This window comes from Macrotis lagotis, chromosome 4, assembly GCF_037893015.1.
Source record: "Macrotis lagotis isolate mMagLag1 chromosome 4, bilby.v1.9.chrom.fasta, whole genome shotgun sequence".
In the NCBI taxonomy this organism is placed as follows: Eukaryota; Metazoa; Chordata; class Mammalia; order Peramelemorphia; family Peramelidae; genus Macrotis; species Macrotis lagotis.
Window position 1 is genome coordinate 180930768 of NC_133661.1, and position 20240 is coordinate 180951007.

A 20240-nucleotide genomic window follows, 5' to 3' on the forward strand; every position below is an offset into this window, starting at 1 on the left:
GAACTCGGCATGTCCAAAGGGAATGTATCATTTTGACTTTTTTGAGTCCAGGACTCCTAAATTCTAAAGGAAGAGAATCTATCGTCCCAGCCTCGAGATCCCACATTTCAGACTCTTGGCTGTTTCCCTAGGGGCTGAGAGCAGAATGGAAGGCTCCACAAGACACTGTCTGACTCTCTCATTTTATGAGTAAGGAGATGAAACAAGTCTTTAAACCCAATTTTTCCATCTCTATAGGGGAAAGGAATCAAAGATTTCAGAGTTGGGGGGGATCTCGGGCCACCCAGCACGCCTCTTGGCCTCTCTGAGGGTTCAGGATTGGAACCCAGAGCCAGGGGAGATGAAGCCCATCAGTCCACCTTGGTCCTCCCTCATTTCCTAGCTCACCATAGGCCCCGAGGCCTTCTCTTTACAACTGTCAAGGGGAATGTTAGACTTTAATGCTGAGAAAGGCTTTGGATGCCCCCAAGTCCAACCCCCTCATTTTACAGAGATGGAAACTGAGGCACAGAGCAGTCACAGATGGCAGCATCTGCGCCCGGTCCACCCTAGCAACAGTACAGCTTCGGGAATGGCATCCTAAATGGGGAGGCTTCGCGTGTTTACCAGGCTTTCCGGCCCAGGACCCCCTTCCCTCCTTTGCCAGGTTCATACCGTCCCGGTCCCTTTAAAGACTCTCGGCTGGGCGGAGCCGGACTCTGTGGAACTCCTCTCCTTTGTCCCAGCAGGCCCCTCGGGGCTCGGCGGGGGCGGAAGGGGCGGGCCCGGAAGGGGCGGGGCCTTCCGGCTGCGCAGCCGCAGAGAGCGCCCGCCGCCGCCATGAAGGTGCTTATAGGTGAGCGGGGCGCCGCGGAGGGAGGGGGCGGGGAGCCGCCGGCGCGATTCCGGCTTGTCTGCTGGCAGCCTGGTGGGGGGCCGCCGCGGACTCTGATCAGCCCCGGGGAGCGGGGGGCGCGGGCCAGAGGGGCCCTGTGCCCCCGGTGAGGGCCCCGCTGCTTTGTGTCCAGGCGGAGGATCGGGCTTCATCGGGCGGGCCCTGACTCAGCTGCTGCTCTCCCGAGGCCACGAGGTGACCCTGGTCTCCCGCCGGCCCGGGGCCAATCGCATCACTTGGGTAGGTGAGGGCGTTGCCAGATCCGCCTCCCCTCCGACTGTCAAAACTGAACTTTGAAATAAAAATTGGGATTTCAAAGCGGGTACACGAGGAGCCCACGTTTGAGGAAGTGTGCCAGGATAGAACTCCGTATTCTCACTGGAGGCACAAGGGTAAAAAAAGCATCCTTCAAAGTATATGTCGCACTGTTTTGGAAAAAAAACTGGTATCATTGTCTGATATTGTTATCTCTTATATTTCAGTTTCTTAAGGATATGATTTCTCATCACATTCAATTTGGATCAATGTATACCATGGAAACAATGTAAAGACTAATTGCCTTCTGTGGGGGCTGGGGAAAAGTTGTAAAACTCAAAATAAATAAAAAAGAAATATATCCCAGAGGTGGAAAAAAACTGGGGAGGAAAACTGGCCCTTTTGGAACCCATCTTTTTGCTTTCTTTTCACAGAATGAACTTACCTACTCCGGGTTGCCCCCTTGTGAAGCTGTGGTCAACCTGGCTGGGGAGAACATCCTCAACCCTTTCCGAAGGTCACTTGGGAAAGTATCCTCAGTGGTGGAGGGAAGGGACTGAAGGGAGTCCTCAAAAAGCCACGATTGATGTAGAATGGGAGTTAGGGGGTCATTCCTTCTGAGGACTCTCAGTGTCACACATCAGCAGGGACTAGGAAAGAAAAAAAAATGGTCAGAATGAGAATGACTATTAGGTAACTTGAGATTCTCAAGATTCACCTCTTTGCATTGTCTACAGGTGGAATGAAGCTTACCAGAAGGACCTACTCAGCAGCCGGCTAGACACTACCAGAATACTGGCCACAGCTATTGGCCAGGCTAAAGACCCTCCCAAGGCCTGGGTCTTAGTCACAGGCATAGGTACATCCTGGACCTTATCTCCTTTTTGAGGGGGATTAGGGAGGACTGCAGCCTGAGCTCTGCTCCCACCTAAGTGAGACCAGAAGCCTGGTCTTAATGTTAATGCCAGGAGAATCACTTGGCCCCTGGAAACAGTTTGACTTTTCCCACCCTCCTGCTGTCAACTGTGGGACTGTAATCTCAAGAAAGTAGAAAAGGATAACATTCCTTTTAGTTTCAGGAAGTCATAACCCCTTTCCTACCCCATTCTTCTAATCCCCATACATATGCAAAATAGGTCCAGTAAAAATATAATTTACCTGAGATGTTCCAAAGCTGAAGGAAAACTCCCATCTTGGATTCCATCATCAGCATCAAGGGAGGTGATGAACTAGCTATATCATCTTTAGTATCACTTAAGAAAAGTGCCAGAAGAAATCCAAGGTGCTAAAGGGAGTCTGTGGGTGCCAATATAGTAGTAGTCATTGCAAAAACCAAACGCAGAAGTCATTTGGGAAGGTAGCCAACTCAGGGACATTCTTTCTCTAATAGCCTATTACCAGCCCAGCCTGACTGCAGAGTATGATGAGGACAGTCCTGGTGGTGATTTTGACTTCTTCTCAAACCTGGTCTCTAAGTGGGAATCAGCAGCCAAGCTTCCTGGGGATGCCACACGCCAGGTGGTGGTTCGATCTGGTGAGGGGGCTAGGTTGGGTTTCAAACTCCTTAGGGTTGGAATGAAGTAAGTGGGGAAAAGCCAAGTTAGGGATTGTCGGGATGTGCATTTAAAAAGGAAACTATAACATCTCTGTTCCAGAAAAGTCCAGAGACTGCCCTAAAGCCAGTCTTTCTGGGCAGAGGGAAAGGTTGATAGACCTTAAGGCCCCAGAGAGTAAGAAATAAAAACCGAATCTCCCAATTGCTGATTCTGGCAAACTACAGCAGAATAGAAAGATAAAATGGGAATCATACCAAGAAAAAAGAATCTAAGGGGCAGAATAAGGAAACAATAGGACTAACCAGTAAGCTGTTAGCCCTGCCCTGTATATTGTTCTGATGTGTGCCAGGTGCTGTGCTGGGCCAAGGGGGTGGTGCCATTGGCCACATGCTGCTGCCCTTCCGCCTAGGCCTTGGTGGGCCTATTGGTTCAGGCCAACAGTTCTTTCCCTGGATCCACATTGAAGACATGTCAGGGATTTTGGTCCATGCCATGGAGAAGAATCATGTTAATGGGATCCTGAATGGGGTTTCCCCAGCAGCCTCTACCACCAATGCTGAATTTGCCAAGGCATTGGGTGCTGCCCTGGGCCGCCCTGCCTTCCTCCCCCTGCCCACTACTGCTGTCCAAGCAGTCTTTGGGCGGGAACGTGCTGTCATGCTTCTGGAGGGCCAAAAGGTGATACCTCGAAGGACTCTGGCCAGTGGCTATCAGTATGCCTTTCCAGAACTGAAGGCTGCCCTGAAACAGGTTGTGTCTTGAAGGGGACTTAACTATCTTTTTTCTCTGATAGGGGCTATCCTGTCTAGATCTTGAGCCTGTGTATGTAACCAGTTTCCTAAGTTATTTTACTGAAACGTTCAGAGTATGTGTATGTGTGTGTTTAGAAACACATATATTTAAAATAATAAAATTAGTATTAGTGATTTCATTTTGCCCCATCCACCATTTCATAAGTTAAATTTCAACTTCTTAGAAGTTCTCTAATTTTGAAGCTCACAAGATTTCCCCTTCCTGTCGCTCAACATAAGGAATTTCACAAAACCACCCCCTCCCTCTCATCTTGGTATCTCCCGATCTTCTCCATCAATAAGAAACCGAGTATCTCAATCCCTATTATCTTGTTCCTGTTTTTCACTCCCTCCAAATTGTACTTTAACTGTGTATAGAAACCTTATGATCATTGTCCTTAGCTACTAAGAGCCTTTGACCCAATCTCGAGCTATATGTCCTAAATAAATCATTTTTGTCTGGATGAAACTCAGGTTTCTTTATTCCACTAAAAGTTATACTATTTATGGGTGCATGCTTGTGCATGTGTGTGTGTATTTATATAAATACACCCTGTTGTTTCATCTTTCACTTTTGTTAAACAACTCACAAATCACTAATCAGGTTAAAACTTTTAACCAATTTAAATTGTCACCTCTGGACTGGCCACAAGGCCTTAGAATGAGCTTCCAACAGGTCCATTCTTTTGGCTGTACTGTCCTAGGCCAAGTTCTCTTTAGTTAATCTTAGAGGACAATGGTCCTTGCAGGATTTCACCATTCTACATAGGGTTCCAAGAGTTAGATCACACATTTTTTTCCCTTAAATTTCTTTTATTTTCCTTTCCAAGTACTAACCAAAAATCACCTCTTTTCCTGGAACCTTTTGGTCATTCTAGACACAATGATGTCACTATGGAACTACTTTCCCAGGCAAAGCTCTAAGCCTCTCAGAAAATTAGAAAAAACCCATACCTGTGATGGAGTTTTTAAAGCTCATTTGTCACTATACTTCTATGAGAGACAATCAAATCCTCATTCCATAGATGAAAAAACAATTTTAGTTTAAGTGACAAGTCACAAAGGGAAACTAGAAATTAAATGTATCATAATGTCTGAACTAAAATGAGACTAGAAAAAAATATTTACAAATATTGTTTATAAATAAAGATCTTCTCTATAGACTGATTATTCAAAGCAACAGGTAGTTATAGCCCAGCCTTTAGCAGGGTAGTGGTAAAGACACCATTTTTCAAGAATTAAAAGAACAAAACTTGGGGCAGCAGTGGCACAATGGATAGAGCACTGACCCAGGAGTCAGGAGGAACTGAGTTCAAATCCAGCCTCAGATACTTAATAATTACCTAGCTGTGCAACCTTGGGCAAGTCACAATGCCATTGCCTTGCAAAAACCTAAAAAAAAAAGCTAAGAAAGCACAGAAGCTGCCAAATTATCTAATTTCTACCTAGATCTTAAATGGAAAATGTCAACTTGCAAGGAGACCAAGATTTCCCAAACAGGGACAGAAAAACCAAGAGCTGACCCAAGTACCTGGGCAATATTACAATCCAGTTTTCCCACAGTCCTTAGGACCTAGGATAGACTACCTAAGAAAGTTCCAAATAACAGGTAAGGATACATTCAAAGGGCAAGTCTCAACAAAACCCATTTAGATGACATTTTACAGTTTAAGGAAACATCAACTGAATTATCTGATCCAGAAACATGCTTCAATGATCTTATAAATAAGTATGGCATGAAATTTTATTTATGGTCCTTATCTTGCTACCAATCACAACTCTACTATATCACATGTTTCTAAAATACTGTCCAAAATCTTTCTCCCCAGGGGCCTTTTAATAGGTATACAATGCTATCACTAATGGGGGTGCCCATCCCCAAAAAAAGTCCCAAGTTCAACAGGGAATGGGTTCTAAAGATGGGAGTCTTAGAACCCAATAACCCTGTTCCTAGTTAGAGAAACTTAAAGCACCCATGCTAGCTATCATCAGAAGGTACTTGTGAGGAATCCCTGAGAAGAAAAAATTGAAACCAGGAAAGAATTGTCAAGGTAGAAAAGGAAATAAAACATGAACCCTCCCAATTCATCCTTTCTAGACATTCATTCCCCAAAGACATCTGATAACCACGTTCTATAATCAGGTAACCAACCCTATTGTTTATGCATATACACCTATATATCACCATCACACACACACACACACACACACACACACACGCAAAACTGATTTGTTCCTACATAAAAATTTTACTAAATCAAATATAATAACCTGTGATCATTTCAGAGATGTTTTATTATCTATCATCCAACTGATTACTGCTCCCCAATATTTCTGCAAGTTTAACCATAGCCACATTGTCAAGTTGTTGGTAATGATCAATAAACAAACAAATACCTTGGACAAAAGCTGCCGTTTTAAATGAACCCTGAAAATATTTTTTGTAAACTCCATCACATATAAACCCAAATGTAACAATAGGATATATTTGGATTGGTGGTTCTCTAAAAGGGGAACAGTCTGGGACTTCTAACACGAAGAAGCCAAACTAAGATCTGCCAAGCACCCACTTGAATACTAAAGTTTTCCTGGAAATGAACCCTGTGAGAATCAGCAGATAACCATACCAGAAAAATGGTAGAGATCAAGACTCTCCTCCACAGGTATTTTTACTTCCATTTTACCATGGGAGAAATATAAAATTTTAGGATTAACCTAAAGTTACTTGAGTACCCCCCTTGCCAAGGGTACTAGACCCAAGGCTTAGAACCTCCTGATTCCTAGAGCAGTGTAATTTTCATTACTTCCCAGCTGTGTCCACATGTAATGTGGGTCACATGACACTAAGAATTTGGGGATTTGGCAGAATCTTGTACTCCTTTCAAAGTTCCTAGGAACCAAGTTAGTTGTGAAGTTAGACCAAGCAGTCTTGCCAAGGGGAAAAAGAGGCCCCACTTCCTGCCCCTGTTTTGTCCAGGGTTCCCCAGATCTTACTCTTTAGCCAGAAATAGGACCTAAATATCCAGATCTCAGGATGTACCTCACCAGCAACCCCCATCCTCTGAAGGGCTCAGAAGTTCAGATTGAGCAGGGCCTCTGAGAGTTGGTTTAGGTCCCTATTAGAGGGATTCCGTTGTAGGATGAAGTCCACTTTATGGTCCTGTCCCCAAAACACCTCCAGCAGCTTGTGTCGAAGCTGCTCAGTTTCTCTTGCCCTTCGTAAGCCACTAATTCCCTCATCTTCCTCCTTTTGCTCCTGCTGCTTTGGCTGAATTTCAAAATCTGACAGGCCCCTGGTGTGGGGTCGAGGCTGAGATCGGGGTCGAGGTAGTGGTCGAGGGTTGGTTCCACATCGAACCTGGGATCGGGCCCTGGAGCTGGGTCGGGAAGGTCGACTATGAGGAGGCCCTCGGCGACCTCTCGAAGTTGAGCGACCTCTTGAAATCTGCAGCCTGGGGAAAGAGGACCAAGACACTAAAGAGTCAATAAGAGAGCTGAGACCATTCCCCAAGTGCCCTTGAAGAAGGAGGAAAAGTGGGGCCATAACCATGGAAGTTCTCAAAGCTGAACACTAAAAAGAAAAAACCCACCTCTTAGCAGAGCCTGCAAAGATAAAAAAAAACTCCCTTTTGAAAAAAAAGGTCTAGTTCAAAATAGGCTCACTCAACTTCTTTAAGTCCTGCAAAACCCAAATACCCTGATCAAAAACTCCTATTGTTTGTGGGGGCCCTGAAATATTGTCTGGTCCAGAAATTTTTGTTTCAGAATTCCCTAGAAAGGTGGTTTGAATACAAGTCCCTAGCAATTCATCCAAATGCCCAGACAACTGACTCAGAAAGAGGTCACAATGCCACCCAAGTAAGCTGGGTTGGAGTTTTGTGCAGTGGAGACTGTAGGAGGGGACCACAGAGTGGCAAGAGAAAAGGAACAAGGGAGGGGGAAAGTTAGACCGGTTACCCATTTGGTTTCTTGAGGAACTCATCCAGGGTGGGGCCCTCACGCCCCAATGGGTCATCTGGGACCATGAAGATGTTCCCCACAAAAGTGAAAGGCAGCAGACTAGGCCAGAGATAGAAGAGATACCATCACTGAAACCATCAAGAACAGCCCCCCCAAGCCTGACATCCTACCCCAAGGGATGCTTCACCAGACACTGTGGATGAGTCTAAGACTCAACAACTCACCCCACCAGAACTATCAGGAACCATTTCCAGCCCTAATAGCCCCAACCACTTTCTTATTGCCCCTATCCCCCATGGACAAATTGGAACCGCTTTTGAAGAATGTAAGAAATCCTGTGCCCCATTGTCTTAAGAAAGGCTTCCTCACCGCTCTCTGATGATTTTTGCCCAATTCACAGATTCATCTGACAAGTCTCGGAACTGGTCATTGCTAACGATGATTCCATCAGTTTCTTCTGCCAGCTTTACCATGAACCTGCCCATATGAGGTAAAGAGTAATGGATTTGTTCATTCCTGGAACTTTAAAAATCCCCTTCCCTTCCCTACAGTTCAAATCCTGGGGAGTCCCATAGACATGACCTACTCCCACTAATCAATATTTCTGGAATGAGATGGGCTTCCTCTCATTTTCCCCCTTCACCTCACATTAGCCTATCCACCATCAACTATCTAAAACTTGTGAAATAGGAACCTAGGAATCTAGGAACCCAGGAAACACCAAAGAGAAGACAGACCCAAAAGAATATCCTCATAGAACTTTGAGAGTTCTCTTGGGTTCTCCAAATTCAAACTCATGAGAGACCTAAGATGACAAATAATAACTCCTGGGCCTTAGTTCATGAGATCCAGGGCTGCCTTCCATTCCCTATGCTTTCTGCCATTTTCTTCTCACCCTCTTTTCTTCACCCAACTCTTGTTTCTTTTCCTTCATTCATACAGCAGCTATTTGTTGACTCTCTTGTTCCCTACTGTGTAAAAGACACCATCATCTTGCCCCTGTCCTTATGAGGTTTCTTTTACACCTAGGAGCCACATCAAACTCATACATGAGGCAGAATGGAATAGTGGGGGGGAAAGCAATCAAAAGACCTAGATTCAAATAACTATCATTTACTAGCTTTGTGACACCAAGTAAGTTACAAGACTTCTATGATACCAATGTACTCTTTTATAAACCAGGGATACCAAGAACTATTGAGAAATAATGTGGAAATAGTGGAAAGGGCACTAAGAAAAACATTCAGGTGATCTTGAAGTACTCAAATATAACTTTTCTAAGCTTCAGTTTCTTCAACCATAAAATGGAAAGCAAAGGATCAGAGATTTGGAGCCAGAAGGAACCTTAAGGGTCATTTATTCACTGCCCTCATTTTACAAAAGAAGAAACCTAAGTCCAGAAGGTTAAGTAACTTGCCCAAGGACACAATGGTACTAAGCTTCAGAGGTGGGGTTCAAACCTAGGTTCTCTAGACTCTCAAATTCAGTGCTCCTCACATTGATAATACTTGGCTCACAGAGTAGTATCAAGGACCAGATGAGATGCTTATAATTCTTTTACAGACCTTCAAGCAATACAGAAGTATCAACCACGAGTGTTATTACTATTAGCTCAGAGAAAGGAGGTATAATTATATGTTATGATGTTCAGGAAAAATTTTATGTTTAATGGGATTGAACTTAAATTGGAACTGGGCTTTGAAGGGATAAGTAGAATATGGAGATCCAAAAGGGAAATGGCAAAGTTTGAAGGCAGGAATGTCCATGACATATGCCAGAGGCAATGTGAAAACCCGTTTAGCCAGAGCTAAGGGGTTTGTGAAAGAGAACAGTAGAAATTAAGACTGAAAATGAAAGTTACATTCAGAATATGAAAGGTCTTCAATTCTACGCTAAGGACTGTTTTGACAAAGTTTTTGAACAAGTATCTTGGGCTACTTGTATTATCAATATGGTATGTGGCCACAAGGAAGGGAAGGGAATGGGGAAGACCATCCAGGTTTGAGATCTACAAGACAACTGAGAGCCATCCAGGAGAGCTTCCAACCCAGCTTTGAGGAGTTGCAGACACACTGCAGCCACTTGGATTGGTTCAGCCCACTGCAGCTTATTATGTGTGGCCTTTAAAAAAAATTCCTATAGCATTATGTTTGTACTTTTCTTACACCTGCCTGGTATAATAACTAAATATTTCTGGTTTTGCCTGATAGCTTGTTTTTTTTTTAATTTGTTTGTTTTACAAATTCCTTGAGGAGAAGGTCGGTACCTAATGAATCAATATCTACCTCAACCATATCTAGCATCATCCCCTTTTCTCCATTCACATTGACACCACTCTAATACAAATATCACCTCTCCCCATAACTGTTAAGATACCCTCCAAGTTGGTCTCCCTACCTCAAAATTTTTCTTTCTCCAATCCATCCTCAGTGGCCTTCTATCATCTACTTTTTCAGGATTATTATAAGCTATTCCCCTTCATGTAGCCAAATTGGTCTTCCTCACACTCCACAATTTCTTCTCTTCAGGTATTTATTTAGGTTGTCCCCATGACTGGCATGCATTCCCTCCGCAACTCCATGACTTAGAATTCAGTGTTTAATTCTTCTTCCACCTCTTACAAAAGATTTTTTCCCCCTCTGACCTCCCCAGCTAGTGTTTCTGCTTCAAAATCGCCTCATTTTTTTTTTTTTTTGCAAATATTTACATAGAGGTTGCATGGCATAGTAGGTGGAAAGCTGGCTTCATATTCGGGAAAAGCTGAGTCCAAGATCTTCTGACATACATTGGCTCTAGGACCCTGAGAAAGTTATATAATCTCTCAGTGGCCAGACCACAAAAAGCACATTAGATAGAGGGAGCTCCCTACACAGTGTGACCCTGAGTAAGTCACTTAACCCCATCTGCCTCAGTTTTCTCATTTCTAAAATGGGTTGGAGAAGAAAATGGCAAGTTCACTTCAGTACCTGGGCCAAGAAAACCCCAAAGGGGTCAAGAAAAGTAGACAAAATTACAAAAATTCATCTAAACAACAATCTGGGAAGGGAACATTCTCAGAGTTAAAGGCCAGAAGAGAAAACAATTGCTATTCACATTTTAAATCTAAATCTAAATAAAGAGGAGCCTAAGATGCAAGAGCTGGAAGTTATTATTGGCCATTCAATGAAAGCCAGAATGATTAGAATTCAAAGACTTAGTTAAGTAGTTTCATTTGAAACCTAATGGGCTTTTTTTAAAGTCTAATTTTTCTAGATTTACATTTCAAGAAATTATAAATGAAAACTGCTCTGGACAGAAAAGTACACTGTCCCCAGCTTTTTGAAAATAATTAAGTATTTTAAAATATATAAAAAAAAATCTAGTCTCCAAGCACTGTAAGAGTGATGGATTAAAGGAGCGGCTAGGTGGTGCAGTAGATAAAGCACCCGCCTTGGAGTCAGGAGTACCTGGGTTCAAATCCTTTCTCACACTTAATAATTACCTAGCTGTGTGGCCTTGGGCAAGCCACTTAACCCCAATTGCCTAGCAAAAACCTTAAAAAAAAAGTGATGGATTAGGCTTGCAAGGGATTTTAAGACTACAGCATTGGTTGCAGAAACTTGGAAAAATTTATCCCAGAGAAGACTTAGGAAGGATGTGATGAAACCATTTCTGATGATGAAATCTAGGCCAACAGTAAACAAATAATTAACTTGTACCTTTACAAGCTAACTTTGTGCCCACAGAAAGCCCATCTTGTGTGACCTAAAGGAACAGTGAAGTTTTATGCCATTTCTGGGAAAACTTGATATTTTGTATCTGTGTATCTCACATATTCTGAATCTGGTCAGAAACTTTCCCATACATCATGTACCCTATATCCATCCTATATTCCCCTACATCATGTAAAAGCTATCTTGCCCCAGACAGGGACCAGGATCACCAGGTTCTCCTGGAAGTGAAACTAAGGTACCCCAAAAAAATTTATAACAATGTTACTCAATAGTGAGATAATCATCCTTGTCTGCAAAGAACCCTGTCTCTCTCAGCATGTATACTATACCCTTTTCCCCTATATAAGTCATAGTATATCCCCCCCACCTTGATTATTCTGTTGAAGGACCAGTTCGTTTGCAATAGCTTTGCAAAGGCATAATAAACTTATATGTACTCGAATCTTTAGGTCTGTGAAATCTTTCACCCCACTCCCATTGGAACTCAAAATAATTCTGCTTTGAAGCCAAAGGACAGAGAAACAAAGGATGTAAGAGGCAGAGGGTCATTTCTTAATGAGAACTAGATTGAATGTAAATAAAGATTTCTATGGCAAATCTGGACAACATACTAAAAAGCAGAGCCATCACCTTGCAGACAAAGGTCAGTATGGTCAAAGCTTTGGTTTTTCCAGGAGATTTTTGTTATGTTATTATGTTGTAAAAACTGATTTAAAAGGAAAGCTAATGCTTCTGAATTGCTGCTCTGGAATTGGGGTGAAGAAGACTTTTGAGAGATCTTTGGAACAGTAAAGAGATCAAATCAGTGAATACCTAAAGAAATTAATTCAGGCTATTCAATGGAAGGTCAAAAACTAAACTGAAGCTTAAATACTTTGATCACATAATGAGAAGACAGGACTCATAAAAGACCTGATGTTGGGAAAGATTGAAGGCAAAAGGATAAGGGGAGAACAGAGGATATGATAGAGAGCAGTCATGGTGGCAACAAACATGAACTGGGACAGACTTCAAGAGATAAGGATAGAAGGGCTTGGGACATTAAGCTGCATGTGTCTTGCAAAGAAAGATAAAATTGAACACTCAGAAATTTTCCACCGATTAAAGCCATTTGAAATTTAAGTTTTGGGAGGTAGTAGGCTCTCCCTCAAAAGGCATTCTTTGACTTCTCTAAATTTTGACTGAAAGACTTATTTGTTGGGAGGCTGGTAGTGAGATTTTTGTTCAAGTACAAGTGGAAGTGGGTCTATATGGTAGATATTGGAGAGGTTGTCCATTTCCTTCTCCAGCTCACGTGGAAGATGAGGAATTGAGACAAGCAGGGTTAAGTGGCTTGCCCAAGGTCACATAGCTAGTTAGTATCTGAGATTAGTTTTGAATTCACAAAGAGGAGTCTTCCAGACTCCAGTTTTGGCACTCTATATACACAGTCACCTTAGCTGCCATGGAGCTTCCTTTTTACTGTGAAATTTAGTGCTCTCCAATTGTAATTTGAATTAGTGAACACAGAACAGGTTTCTAGCCTAGGAAGGAATCATCAGAGATCCGAGATAGAATCAGATATGATTGTGCTCAAGGGACCTTAAGGAACAAAAGTCAGCCCCTCTATCCCAGACAGTAGCTAGATTCATCACTTATTAGAATTAGGAGGACCTTAGAGGTCATCTAATCCAAGCCCCTAATTATCCAAATGAAGGAACTGAACCCTTGAGATTTGGTGGTAGACCTATTTTTAGCTCTGTCTCAAGTTTGTAAAGCACCATTTCTCCAAAGAAAAGAGGTACCCAACCCAAGAGAAAGTGATGGTCCTCCCCTAACTTCCATGGTCACAGGGAAAAAATATACTTTCTAGCATTTTTGCTGAATTTCGAGAGACAGGACAGAGGCAAGTCACAGACACAAAGACACATAGGCAGACATACATACATACACACAGTGGAGGGAGAACTGGGAACTAGAACAATTAATATAAGCTCCATGTTTTTGTCTTCCTTTGTATCCTCCCACACTTAAGCCTTTCCCTGGTGCATAGCACTTAACAAATTGCTTGTTGATTGTCTTAACTGACTTGGCAAGAAGGGGCACTGATACCAACTTTACCCAAATTAGACTAAAAATAGATTCTTCTAACTTCCCCTCCTGCATGGGCCCTTTTGTCCCTCCCTTCATTCCCTGTTACAAGATTAGGGCTGGGTTGGGGGAGTACCTGTCATCATAGGAGGTAATCCTCTTCCCTTCCACAATTCGAGAGGGAGTGACAGAGAGCAGGCTGAGGGACTGTAGTTTAGTCAGGAAATGACGTTCTGTGGGGGAGGGATCAGGATGAGGGTGGGAAGGGATTGAATGGTCTGTTAGTCCCTGGGTAGGGAAGGTAGTGGGTAAATAGTCTTGGGGTGAAACTCTGCTCACCTTTCACCTTGGCATCCTTCCTAAGGCGCCACTGAGGCACAAAGACTGTGATCTCTCGGTGTCCCCGATCCCAGAAATACTGCACAGCTAAGGCTATGCCCCGGCAGGAGAAGAAATGCTGGAGGCCATGGCTGAGAAAGCAAGCAAGTTGTTCAAATTAAGGACAAGATTTTCCATCCCTACTCCTATGACTAAAGCATCCTCCAGAAGGCTCAAAGAGGGCAGACCAACCTGTCTGCTGTCCCACCACTGTTCTGGATAAAATGACAACCAATGTGATAGAAAAAGAGATCACTGGTCAGAGAGCCAGAAACATAGAATCCAGTCTAACCCACTTTATAGATGAGGAAATTGAAGTAGTGGATATTGGTCTTGCTCAAAGTCTCCATAGGAAGAAAATGGCAGAGTAGGCATTTGGAAGCAGGTTCTCTTAAAGCCAAAAATTAGAATGCTCTACTGATCCATGTTCAAGATCTGATGCCACCCTCTATGTCTTAAATGAGGTATTATCTTTAGAGATGATCTGATAAAATTCTTGTTTATTCTGGTAAACTAAGACATAGAGAGGATGATTTTCCCAAGATCACACAGGAAATTAGTCACTCTGCTGAGACTAGAACAAAGACCTGGATTCAGATCCTAGTTCCTTCCCCAACCAGCAACCACATGACTGGAGACAAGTAGCATCACATCTGAGCCTATTTCCATTTCTTCAGCTATAAAATAATGACAATTATCAGAGGGGTGCTGACAAAATTTAACTGGCGCTCTAGGGGAAAAGGTATATATATCTATGACACATTTGCATTATTAGCATTTTCTGAAGTCTAGGCAATAAACAGAAGTATTAGTGGTATTTGCCAATTTTTGAGGGGTAAATACTCACACTGAAAATCTTAAAATCTGCTTTAACCTTTTGAGCTATTAGTACAGCACTGAATAATCCATTCATTACCTTATTCATTATATAGTTTTGTTGGAACACAAGACAGCAAAGAACCTGGAATCAGGGAAATCTAAGGTTGGAATCCTATCTCAGATAATTCCTAACTAGATGAGTCTGGATAAGTCACCTATCTGTTTGCCTCAGTTTCCTCCATTCAAAAGTGGGGGTAATAAATAGTATCTCATGGTGTTACTGTAAGGATCAGTAAGATAGTAGGAACAAAGCTCTATGCAAACCTTAAAGTACTTTATATATATTAGCTATTATGATTACTATTATTATTTTCTTTAAGCCCCTATGCCTCAGGTAGTTTCCTAAGCAGTGTTTTTAAGTTAGAGGTTAGTGGAATACTCACATCATGGCTATATTGCTGCCATCGATGATAACATGTCGGAGACCTGTTGTACCAGGCACATTAGTGAGGTTCAAGGAAAACGGGGTCTTCAAGGCCTCCAGAAAGCGCTGGGTTTTGGTCACCTCATAGTTGCCACCAGTGGTGCCACCTAAGCTTCCCTTTTGAGGCTCCTGCCTCTTTAGTCCCACAGACTGCCCATCCCCAGGCTTTGGAGAAACAACCCATGTGGGTTGAGACCCAGGTAGAAGGTTGAGTCCCATTGGTGAGGAGGATTCTCCATTCCTGAGCTGAAGGAGGGGTGTTAGAGGGCATTTCAACTGCTGATCACCCACCACTGCCTGAGGAGAATGGCCATAGGAATCAGCTGCAGCCTGGTTCACCCCCAGAGTGAAATCAGCCTTGAATGTGTGTGGGTTTGGGAACTGATCTTGGCTCTGGGACCCTTCTCTTTGAGGCATCTCACCAGGTAGTTCAACTCTTTTCAAGTCCTTTTCTTCCAGACACCATATTTTGTCCTGGTCCTCCTCCCTACTGTGTCTCTTTTCCCCACAATCCCTCTGCCCAAAGTGCCCCTCTCTATCCCAGTCCTTCCCCCTAGTCAAGCCCTCCCCATTCCAATCTCTCTCCCCAAGAAACCCATCCTTCCCCCAGTTCCTTTCCCTAGATGGACAATTTCTCTCCTCAGGAATCCCTTCCCTCCCCGAATTCCTCTGCCTAGGAAATCCCTCCCTAGGACTCCCTGTTCTCTCCAAGTTTCTTTGCCCAGAGAGATTCTGTGTTTGCCAATCCTTTTCCCTGATCAGTTCTACTATCATCCTGGAATTCTTCTCTTCCATGGACCACAGTTTTTCCCAGTCTCTCTCTCCAGGATCAGAAGTCAGACACTGTTTCCTAATCTCTTCCTTCTCCACAGACCTAGTGCCCAATGAGGCAATGCCACCTTCCCTGACTTCTCTGCCCTCAATGTAAGTCTTTGTGATAGGGTCTTCCCAACCACCATTCCCCAAGAGAAGTGGGCTCCTCTCTTGCCCCAGGGGAGATTCTAGCAGCCCTTGCCCCCTACCTGCCTCTTCTGCCAAGTTTAATAGCCACTCCTGGATAGACACAGGCAAACCCAGGAGAGCCCTGGAATGTTCATCCCCATAACTCCCAACCAGGGCCTCGAAGGACAGAATCACTTGTTCCCTGGCACTTGTGGACTGCTGCTTCCATCGCCCTAACAGATCTTCCATCCTGCTCTGGGCCATGACAAAGGCTTCAATCAGGCCTCCAAGTAACAGAGAGCCAGGGGCTTGGGGCACCACATGAGCAGAGGTACCCCAACATAGACAGTCCAGGAAGAGACCTCTGGCTCCAAAGAAGACACAGTGCAGGGCCGCAGGATAGCTGACTTCCTCCCACACCTCTGGGTTGCAAAGGCCTTTCAGGTACTCCTGGAGGAATGGAAAGGGAAGAATAGTTCCAGTTGACAGTGCTTCAGTACTAGGGCACACACACACACACACACACACACACACACACACACGGGGGGGGGGGGGGGGGAGAGAGAGACCAACCAATGGAAAGAGAAGGGGGAAGGGTAGCAATGTTTGGGAAGGATAAGGAATCTCAGCCTTCACTCCCCACCCCAACCTCCTCTCCCGGCCTCTGAATGGAAAAGTTGAAATCTGGCAGACCGAAAGAAACGAAACCAAAATCAAAAGACGACTAGAGTCGGGAAATCCCCCGGGTTGGGCCCTTCTGGTTGCCAGAGAGACGGGCAGAGGCAAAGGAAGTGGCCGAGGAAGAGCAGCAGAGTCCACCCAGGCTTCCTAGGAGCTTGAGGAAGGGGCCAGGAGAGTGGGCCCTCCCTGGACCTTCTCCCTCCCCGATCCTGCCACTCCAGGAGGCCTGGGGAAAAGGGAGAGGAAGGGTTACCTTGGCTCTGCCCACGTTCTCTCGGGGCCCCTCGAGCTGCAGCCAGATGTGGGGGCTCCCCGGGCAGGTCTTCTCAAGGACGCTCAGCTGCACCCGAAAGATGCGTTCCACCTGAGGCCGCTGGTTAAGCACCACGTCCTCCGCATCCGCCAACACCGTGAAGCGGTCCGTGGTCCCGGGAGAGGCCCCCGAGGGGAGCATGGCTGCGAAGCCGGCCCTGAGAGGGTGGGAGGAGAGGCTGGGACATGGCAGCCCCTCTGGCCCGATGCTCTCGGCCACCGGGACGGCACCCGACTCCCAGCCCAGCTCCGACGTCATGGCCCAGAACCTGGAGTCCCAAAGGGTAATCCCACTCTGCTCCCACCCGTTACTCCGCCCCCTAGGTCCAGCCTTCAGCCCACCCCGCTTCCCCAGCCTTCTCCACCTTCTCCCGGGATGGGCTGGAAGGGAAAGACCCCCTTCTCCCAGCTGGGCATGGGGGCTCTCCCGAGGGGGCGCATGAACCCTGATCCTCTCTGTCTGGATGTCGCCTAGCTCTCCCCTATTATCTCCATCCGACCCACAGGAACGAATGGGAGGACAGAAAGGCACTTACCCGTCTTGGCAGTGGGCTCGCGTAGTGCTTGGATCTTATTTTCAAGGATCCTCTAGCCCGTGAACCCTCTGCTCCCACCCTTTTGAGAGGAGAAGAGGGAGCAGGTCTGTAGTACAACTGGACCCTTCCAGAGCACAGGGTTCCTGACTCCTCTCTCTCTTTCTCTCTCTCACTCTCACTCTCTCACTCTCTCTCTCTCTCTCTCTCTCACGTACACAACTGCTTAGCTCCTCACTTCCTGGTCAGAGGAGGAGTCTATCCAGCTCCACCCTGGGGTTGACCTAGCCTGAGACTTTGGGTCTACAACCAGGATTTTGGGGAGAGCGGGGGGGGGGGGGGGGGGGGGAGAAGCGGTAGTGAGGAAGAACTCCAGAGGTTTGCTCTATCCAGTCTTAGGCCCTGCTTAAACGGGGCATCCTCTCCTCCCGTCCCCCTTTCGCCCTCCTTCCACCTTTCACTTCTTCTGACTTCTTCCTGCCTTCCTGCCATTCTCCTGTCTCTTCTTCTTGCCTCTGTTTTCCATAAACCTCCTCTCGGTCTATCTCCCCTAGTTTACTCCTTAATTTTCATCTCTAATACAATAAATAACCATAGATATAGACCACAGAAACAAAAGCTCTTTAGGGATCCTTAATAATTTTAATAGTTTAAAGGGGTCCAGAGGACAAAAAGTTTGTGAATTTTTGTCATAAAGCTTATAAGTGATAGAATACAGACTAGAACTCATGTTCTGTGGTTCCTAGTTCACTTTTCTTTCCAGCACTCGAATCACATGGGAAAAGAGATGGCTACCTCTTTCCATAGCTTTATAACATTTTCTCAGTACAAGAAAAAGATACTAGGGAGACCTGGGGAAGAACTGAGAAAGGAAGAGGAAGAAATAAGGCTTATTAAAGGGAGCAAGATAATAAAAATACTGCTAAAAATATCTATATAGTTATGTTTTCATAGCACTTTGTAAAAGATAAAGAGAAAAGCATGTTTGTAAGGAATTGGGGACAGAGGGAAAAGGACTTCCATACATATTCTCATCAGCTCTGGCTCCTGCCTCATTGGCTCTGACAGATTCTCCCTGGGGTCCTGGCTATGGTCCCTCCTATCCCTCCTCCTTGTCCATCCATTCCTTCCTGGGGCCCATTGGCTGCCTAGAGCACTCTGCCAAAGGGGAGGGATCCACAGCAGAAGAAGCAGTGAGTGGTAGAACTCGCAAACATACAAATCCTGGGTCCCAGGTAGAGATGGAACAAACAATAGTAAGACTAGTTGACAAGAAGACTGGGGTGAAGAGACTAGAGGGGTAGTTAGTATAAGACCAAGAGAGACCAAAGAGGCAGAAGAGGGCAGGAAGGAGAGAAGGAGACTTGAGAGGGAAACTGAAAGAGGGAGAAAGAAGTCTAAAGAAATCAAAGAGAGATATAGTGGGCTTCATATCTCAGGCACTGGGGATAAAAGGGTTCTGGTCACTGAGGAAAAACCCCTGGGAAATATCCTGTAATGTCTTTCCTGACACTTATACTCCTGGCCTTTGGATTGGGGCAGGCACAGGAAGGGACAGAACCTGTAATGTTGGAAGGAGAGTGCCTTGTGGTATGTGAACCTGGTCGGGCAACCACAGGAAGTCCAGGTGGGGCAGCCCTGGGTGAAGCTCCTCCAGGGAGGGTAGCCTTTGCTGCTGTCCGGAGCCACCATCACGAACCAGCTGGAGAAACAGGCAATGGTACGAGTGGTGCTATCTACTTTGACCAGGTAACATTTCTCCCCCATCCCACCAACCTCACCTGCTGATTCCTGAATGGAGAGGAAAACTGGTTTCTATTCTGAGTCCCACTCAATCTCTCATCTCCCAGGGTTCATCTCTTTTTAAGAAAAACCAGCTCCATAGTCCCTCCACTTTTGCCATTTCCTACACCTTTCTCCACTTCCCCCAAATATCCTTATTCAAAACTCTCCTTGCCCTTTTATCACATTCATCTACTCCTTCCCCTTACTCTCCACCCTTTCCCTCACTACCAAACCTTCCTTCTTACCCTTCCCATATTATTCTTTCCCTCCCCCATCTCCCTCTCCCTAGGTTCTGGTAAATGAAGGCAATGGCTTTGACAGGACCTCAGGTTCCTTTATTGCCCCTGTCCGGGGTGTCTACAGTTTCCGGTTCCATGTGGTGAAGGTATACAACCGCCAGACAGTTCAGGTGAGCCCAGAAAAAAATAGGTGAAAGCAGACAAGTTACACTCAACCCTATTCCTGACTTAGGCTGTGTTTCTGACTTCTAGTTCTGACTTTTTTTAGTCACCTATCCCACAAAAAGTCAGTGACCAAGGGATTCCAGAGGACTCAGGATCACCTCTACTAGCCAAACTCTGACTATTGCATGGTTGGAGATCCTGGCAAAGTCAAAGAGACCACTTGTAAAGGTTGAATGGTGGTGACAGGTCAAGTCAGGGGAAATGGGCCCTTCTGACCCAAGGCAATTCAGAACCCTAAGTTAGCCTAGTTAATCCTTGCTCTCTCAGAAGGGCTAGGATTTAGAAGAAAAGGAGGAAACAAGTATTTAAGTGACTATTTATATGTCAGACATGAACTAAGCTTACAAGAATCCTAAAAAAATAGGTGCTATTATTTATTATCTCCTTTTACAGTTGAGGAAACTGTTAGATAGAAGTGCCTAAGGGGCGGCTAGGTGGCGCAGTGGATAGAGCACTGGCCCTGGAGTCAGGAGTACCAGAGTTGAAATCCAGCTTCAAACACTTAATAATTACCTAGTTGTGTGGCCTTGGGCAAGCCACTCAACCCCATTGCCTAGCAAAAAAAAAACCTTTTGAGCTATTAGTACAGCACTGAATAATCCATTCATTACCTTATTCATTAT

At 44.9% G+C, this 20240-nt stretch overlaps 3 protein-coding genes across 4 annotated transcripts; 2 read left to right on the forward strand and 1 right to left on the reverse strand.

The window, feature by feature from the left end:
• Positions 1–612: 612 nt before the first annotated feature.
• Positions 613–6112, forward strand: SDR39U1 (short chain dehydrogenase/reductase family 39U member 1). Its single transcript, XM_074234770.1, has 6 exons — positions 613–835; positions 1008–1114; positions 1564–1646; positions 1867–1988; positions 2520–2663; positions 3035–6112. Exons 1-6 carry the CDS (start codon positions 820–822, stop codon positions 3445–3447), a joined length of 885 nt encoding a protein of 294 aa, XP_074090871.1. The 5' UTR covers positions 613–819; the 3' UTR covers positions 3448–6112.
• On the reverse strand, positions 1066–17565 carry KHNYN (KH and NYN domain containing). Of its 2 annotated transcripts, XM_074234768.1 has the most exons (8): positions 17372–17563; positions 16777–16993; positions 14860–16292; positions 13559–13689; positions 13356–13452; positions 7806–7913; positions 7434–7535; positions 1066–6928 (listed from the first exon to the last, which is right to left on the reverse strand). In XM_074234768.1, the coding sequence occupies exons 2-8, from the start codon at positions 16975–16977 to the stop codon at positions 6547–6549; spliced, it is 2454 nt and encodes an 817-aa protein (XP_074090869.1). In that variant the 5' UTR covers positions 16978–16993; positions 17372–17563; the 3' UTR covers positions 1066–6546. The 2 variants fall into 2 exon arrangements, with proteins under 2 accessions (XP_074090869.1, XP_074090870.1); XM_074234769.1 differs by lacking the exon at positions 7434–7535 and having other exon boundaries at positions 17372–17565.
• LOC141521826 (cerebellin-3-like) lies at positions 16425–20135 on the forward strand. Its single transcript, XM_074234771.1, has 3 exons — positions 16425–17119; positions 18911–19117; positions 19443–20135. Exons 1-3 carry the CDS (start codon positions 16976–16978, stop codon positions 19584–19586), a joined length of 495 nt encoding a protein of 164 aa, XP_074090872.1. The 5' UTR covers positions 16425–16975; the 3' UTR covers positions 19587–20135.
• Positions 20136–20240: the final 105 nt, after the last annotated feature.